The sequence below is a fragment of the Ornithodoros turicata genome, unplaced genomic scaffold (genome assembly GCF_037126465.1).
Source record: "Ornithodoros turicata isolate Travis unplaced genomic scaffold, ASM3712646v1 ctg00001294.1, whole genome shotgun sequence".
Lineage (NCBI taxonomy): Eukaryota > Metazoa > Arthropoda > Arachnida > Ixodida > Argasidae > Ornithodoros > Ornithodoros turicata.
The window spans coordinates 58629-64944 of NW_026999539.1; the positions used below are offsets into that span (position 1 = coordinate 58629).

Here is a 6316-nt window from a genome sequence, read left to right on the forward strand (position 1 = left end):
TGTGTGGTGCCTGTTTTTCTGAACAGAGACTTCTGTATAAGGATGCTTCTTCGCCTAAAGTACATTTATTTTAACCACATTCTTCACATTCTTTGTTACCCTGAAGAAGAGGCATAATGCCAATTGTAGAAGATTTGAAAGGAGGCAGACCACTGTATGCTAGTGACTTCAACTAAATGTTGTGAGCAGCCCTGTATCCTAGTTACCAGTATTTATCATTGTACCAAATTAACTAATACATTAGTGAGGCACAATGAAAAATACTAGTAATGAGGTACCCAACTTCTAACAAGATCCAATTGGATTTGGTAGCATACATGGCACTTTTTTTTCTAAGTCTTGGTACACGTTATTTGGGAAGCCGTGTACAGAGTCAACATAGATTTTGCTTTATGTAAATCAATGTAAATAAAAAGATATATTTTCATGCAACATGTGCATCTGTTACAGTACTGTTCACTAGGTTCATGTTGAGGACCACGCAGCACTAGCTCAGCTTGGTAAGCAATGAAGTTCGCATGTAGAGTTTTATGCTGTTCTACGATGTGGGACATAAAGTTTCGCACAGGATCAGAGTGGTTGAGAAGCGATAGTCAACGTTAAGAGTACAACACAGCTCCCCCTAGAGGAAACGTTCATCAGCCAGGATAGGTTCTGACAAGTTTGTCAGTGCTGCTGCAATTACAACTGTATCATCAGCCAGTGGTACCATGTGCCACGCAAGCCTGTGGCTTAGGACCTTGAAGATTTTCATTCTTTGTATGGCCCTTTCTACATGGACCCTAGCGGCTGCTATGTTCTTCGTCAGCAACGCCTCCTGCTTTGTGAACTGTTTTTTCTGCCGAAGGAATGGAGGCCGTACCACAGTTATGAAGTTGTTGGCACATGTAGAATCGATGAGGAAGCCTTTGTCGACCATCACCTGATCACGTCCTGGGGTGAGTAGGTCTACTATCCCGCTTTGATCAAAAATCGCTTTGTCGGATGCTCGTCCTCCATACCCTGGGGAGATGCCCACCATGTATTTTAATGTGTGCCCATGCTTATAGTGAGAATGTGTCCTTACAGCACATTTGAGACACTTAGGAACAGCAACAGAAACCTCTGTACAATCCAGTATAACTCGCACCTGCGAGAAATGCTGAAAGCACACTGGCATGTTGTTTTGGATTTCCGCTCTTGTGGGCCAAAAAATAGTGCACCTCAAGACAGTGCTCAGGGCTTTCAGTGTGGTCTTAATCACTGAGCTGCATGGTGTACGTGAGCAGCCAAAGAGGTGTGACAAGAAGTCGAATGTTAGTGTGTGCTTCATGACAAGCATTGTGAGCACCACCTTCTCTTTTGTACTGAGAACACTCTTTGACGAAACTGGCATGTGTCTCTCAATTTCCTTGCAGAGGAAGTCGAGTAGCTGGAGGCTACTGATACCTATAACGGACCTCACATTCCTGGCTGTTAGGAGGGATGTGAATTTAAAACTGTCTAAGTCCCCAGATGTAACTTGTATGGCCACATCACTGGTCACTGAAGCTTTTCAACAATTCTGTTGCATCCTGCTCTTCCTCTGCTCTGATGTCTGTATCATCAGCCTCGTAGACAGACCTTTCTTCTTCCTGTCTCTCCTCTCTTTCACACAAGGTGTGTTCCTGCACAAAATAAGACAAGGGGTATTGCCTTTTTATACACTTACAGCATATGCTAACCATCCAATGAATTTTGACCGGCACTGTGTTGTAAGAATCAGTATCAGAAGTGAGAGATGAAATATGAACAGATAAAAGAATTATAGTATGTGAGATTCAATCAAATCGAGCAGCCGAAGAGAGACAGAAATAAGCAATCTAACCATCTAAAGAATGATGTGAAAAGAGGGTAGCACCGTGGGCAGGTTTGCTGACGTGAATGGAAGTAGCATCATGCTGTGTAAACAAAGGCAAAATCAAACCTACCATTGCTTCCATGTGTCGATGGGATTCCTGCCTCTTCTGCCTCTGAAGGAGTCGTAAATGACGCTGTTGCTGAAGGTCCGATTTCAACTTCTCTTTTGTGGCGTCGTGGGTGGACAACAGTGGCAGGTTCTCCGAAGGCACTGCCGTCTTTTTCAGTCGCGGTTTCTGGCTTTGAATATCTAAATATTGCAGAGGCACAGTCAGGCGAACACTCACCTACCCAAACTGGCGACTGCTTAGCGCTAAGGGCAGTTGCACACATACTACGACAACACGGCAGATACTCACAAACTAATTCAAATCGGGAATAAGTGCCTACCTGGGAGGAAGTAATCACCCTTCTTGAAATGTCTGGAGCAAACCAGCATTGCTTTGGTGACCTTCTTCCCGATCCGCAAAAGGGTTGAAGTTGAAGCATTACGTTTTCTTGGTTGGAGGCGTTCGGATAACACGCTATAATGAACAGCTTTTTGCATGTGAATCGTTTGCTACAGTTCAAATGGCAAGTATGACATGTGAACTGTACTTTGTTCGTCGAATGTATTCGTCGTCTGATCTGCGGCCGTTCACAACAAGGAACTCACGCACCTCCGTGGCTTTGAGAGTTTTGCTGATGAGTTACGTGGGCCTCTAGCGATTCACCGCAACATGTATTGGTTGTATCGCCGTCACCAATGGAAAGTGTCTGCTGGTTGCTTGGCGTTGCAGTTATATTTACGTCAGTTGCAGTTATGTTTACATGTTAGCAATCTGACAACAAAGGAAGTGCGTTGTGAAGTGAGACTGTGATATTTGGAAGATGCCCCCTTTGTTGTTCGATTTGTTTGCACGAATTATCGTAAAAGACTGGGTGACCTGATGATCTAATGTTTTGTTTTACTTTGTTTCAACTCATTACATTTACATCATTACTGTTATTATTCAAAGGAGCTTCGCGCCTTTAGGCGATTTTGATTTACTCTGCATTTATTGTTTTACAGGTGGCAGATTATGTTTCATGCAAGAAGTTTATTTATGAGCACGTCACGTATTCTGTATTTAATGTTGAACACGTCGTAAATCTGAACATTTAGCGTTGAGAGACCTTTGTCAGCTCCAATAACGAATAATACTCACACCTTTGCGCCGTTTAGGTGGATGTTCTTTCCCAGGTGTGGACAGGTATTGTGATTGTGCTACACCTTGATTCAGACGACACTAAGCTCGTTATCCAGTACGTTGAAGAGGTTCAGCGTACGCTTCGTCGATCATGCAAATGTCCGCTACAAACACGAGCAGCTAGTCGATGGCACCGCATCGTCTTTCCACTCCGGCGGTCCGATTGCTTTGTGGCGTCAAAAGCTGTCCGTTTCGGCACTGATAAGCATGAAACATTGAATACCAGGCGAATATTGACGTAAATTGGGGCAACCAACTATCCAACATCGTCTCGGCATGTCGACGAAAACCACAGGATGCGACGGTCGCGCGAAAGCTGCCGTCATGGAGATTTCCACTCCCGATGAACGCATACGCGGGATCCTACGGCGCATGCTCCTGGCATGATTCCTCGGCTCGGCAACACGTCACGATGACGTGTTGCTGAGCCGGCCGTGGTCCCGTCAAGTTGCCCGCTGTGTTTCCGCTCGATAGCTCGCCACGGCGCGGCGCCAGCTGTCCTCCCTTCGCCGCTCCGTTTGAATTCGCTCCCGAGAAAACCGCTCGCGCGACGAAGGTAAAATTTCGGTTCTAGACTCAGAAAAATGTCTTCTTTCGAACGAAACGAAGAAAAAAATCGTTTCATACTCACTTTAAGATATGACGGATAAAAGCGCTAAAACCAAGACGAAGGACGAGATACACAGTTAGCGGTACCTTCGTCTTTGTTTTAGTACTTTTAGCCGTCATAATATCGAATCCGCGTTTGCACATTTTACGAATGTGCAAAACTTGCTGCATAATTGTCTTTATGCTTGCAATGTATGTTTGCCGGTGCATTAATAATTATTTGCTAGAGATACCGCGCAAATCATCACTTTCAGCGCCATCGACACAGCCCCAACACCCTCTTCGTCTTTTTCTTCCCTGTTGCCCGTGCACCGAAATGTCCGTGCACCGAGATGTCCGTGCACTGAGATGTCCGCGCACCGAAGTGTCCGCGCACCGAAATGTCCGTGCACCGGGATGTCTTGCACCGAAATGCCCCTGCACCGAGATGTCCGCACCGAGATCTCCTGCACCGAGTTGTCCTGCACCGAGATGTCCGTCGCCCCGAATCAGTAACTTGATATTTTGGTCATGAACACACACGCAAACGCTGTGTGTGCCAAGTGCTCCTGCTATTACACACCACTTGGGGCGTAGTGCTGCGAAGGTGGAAAATCCACATTCATGATATCGGTTCTTCCATACCCGATATGCTTCGCGCAAGTTCATAAGAAGGATCCTCTTCTGATGACCCTGCAGTAGGTACTTTTTGCATGGAAGCGAGTAAGAGACGTCATCAGAATTGTAGAAGTCTATCATTGTCGTTTTGATTTCGTCGGACAGGGGCCTTCCTATTAGGTCTGGTAGAATTCCTGCTTCTTCCCTGAGCTTCTTTGCACGACGAACCATTCTTTCGGTTACACCAAAGACCCTCATTATCCTTCTTTTCGTCCAGGATTTTGGTGCCGGAGTCAGAAGCGAAACTTTCTTCCCTCGGGACGTTGCTTTTTGGATAGCTGTTTTAATTTCAAATAACAGAACGCGGTATTCCCGTGGAAGAACATCGAGTTCTTGTCATGGCTTCACATTCAAATTTTTGGATATCATGTGTTTGAATCGGTTTTGGATTTTCTTCAACTTTTTCTCCACGTATGGCTGACGTCTTTTGTAACTACGGTCCTTCCTGACAGGGGTTTCACCGACGGCTCCGAGAGAAGCATTAAGAGAGTCCAGAGTACTTTCCTCTGGCAGCGGATGCGATGCGAGTGGGGGCGATGCTGAGGATGAAGACGACGAGTGGGCACGTTCTGACGAGGAGTCCTTGGCAGGCTCTTGCTCAGCGACTGCTGTCTCAGGGTTGGTCTTAAGAATATGTATGTAACATGAAGGGCAGGTGCGATTGCCAGGCACGAGTGAGAAATGTGGAAATCTCTCGCACAATGTGATGGTCACCGTCTTCGTACCTCGTCGTGTAGTTGTGTGTAGATGCAAGGGATTGATGCAGCTTTTGGGAGCGACACTTGGCATGTATTTTCTCAAATACATGCTGAGGTGGTGAGCACATATATCCACAATTGTATCGGGTGTGCCCCTTGTACGGAGGCATATCAACTTCCGTTGTTCCTGAGTCAACTCCCCGAAGCACCGTAGTGATACCTCCATCGTTGCTGTCCTCTGGTGACAGCCCAGTGGTCCAAAGGAGCAAGGTAACAATGCTCCTTTCTCATCAGCAGTACTGTGAACATAAAAGCGCACAGTTTGAGGATGCATTCGAGCGCCATTCAGCGTAGAGTCGTCGTGAGCTCTTCTATACGACTAACAGGCCTAAATGAAAATGCTAATCATTGCACAGATTCACCGTTACGCACCCTGTCTGACGTCCAGGCGTTACAATGTTATCGGTGCCAAACAAAATACATATGCCTTATGGAGTCATGACACATTTCCCTACAAGAGAAAATGCCCTAAAAGCTATAGTGTGTGCAAGCCACTGAGGTCTCAAGGGAGGATTACGGTAATTTTGCATTTTCTGTTTCAGTTAGACATCGTTCACAACTGCATAATTATACGCACGTACCTTGGTTTTCTCGGAAGAGTTGTTATCTGTCTACTTTGACTAAGCTGTCATCCATTGTAAGGTGTGAAAGACTCTCGCACGAAACTCCAGACACAGCTGTGCGCGCAGCGCTGGAGATAAGGAGGAAAACTCCGCCAGTTTACAACCGCCAACGATGGTATCACCACATCGGGCTCATAAAACCCGCTGTGCAGTTCACGATGTACTAATACCCCTCTTGGAATATCTTCGTTCACCCTTTTCGCCGTCGTCTTCGACCAGCAGCATGTGCCAGCTTTTGCGAGTGCCTAACGCGCGGGAAGCACGGCATGTGGCCTCAAGCATATGTATATTTTTCGTGTTTTTGGAAAAGCTGGATGCAACATACTGTGTGCGGTACAAGGTTTTGGATGGGCTGTCTGACACATATGAAAAGGCCATAACTATCTCCGGTGCAAGGGGATTCCACAACTTCGTCAAACTCAAGTGTCCGCTTGGGACATACAGGCTTTTCATAAGACAAGTTTGCATATGCTGTGTTGCCGCATGTCTAGCAAGTTTGTACTCACTTGATAACGTTGTGATTGATCACATTTTGAGCTCTCAAGTGCAATATAAATGGAAG

General features: G+C 46.0%; 1 protein-coding gene across 1 annotated transcript; it reads right to left on the bottom strand.

Moving 5' to 3' along the window:
* Window positions 1-622: 622 nt before the first annotated feature.
* On the bottom strand, window positions 623-4544 carry LOC135376779 (uncharacterized). The gene is made up of 5 exons (XM_064609260.1): window positions 4341-4544; window positions 4279-4294; window positions 1950-2128; window positions 1526-1646; window positions 623-1452 (listed from the first exon to the last, which is right to left on the bottom strand). Exons 1-5 carry the CDS (start codon window positions 4542-4544, stop codon window positions 623-625), a joined length of 1350 nt encoding a protein of 449 aa, XP_064465330.1.
* Between the last annotated feature and the right edge of the window lie 1772 nt (window positions 4545-6316).

What these genes read in the sequence shown, in the direction of transcription:
- LOC135376779 (XM_064609260.1), bottom strand. Translation starts at nt 4,544, where the DNA reads ATGGTTCGTCGTGCAAAGAAGCTCAGGGAAGAAGCAGGAATTCTACCA. An exon ending in ATCGACACATGGAAGCAATG is followed by an intron (nt 1,647 to 1,949) that starts GTAGGTTTGATT and finishes TATTTTGTGCAG; the next exon opens with GAACACACCTTGTGTGAAAG. An exon ending in AGAATTGTTGAAAAGCTTCA is followed by an intron (nt 1,453 to 1,525) that starts GTGACCAGTGAT and finishes CCCTCCTAACAG; the next exon opens with CCAGGAATGTGAGGTCCGTT.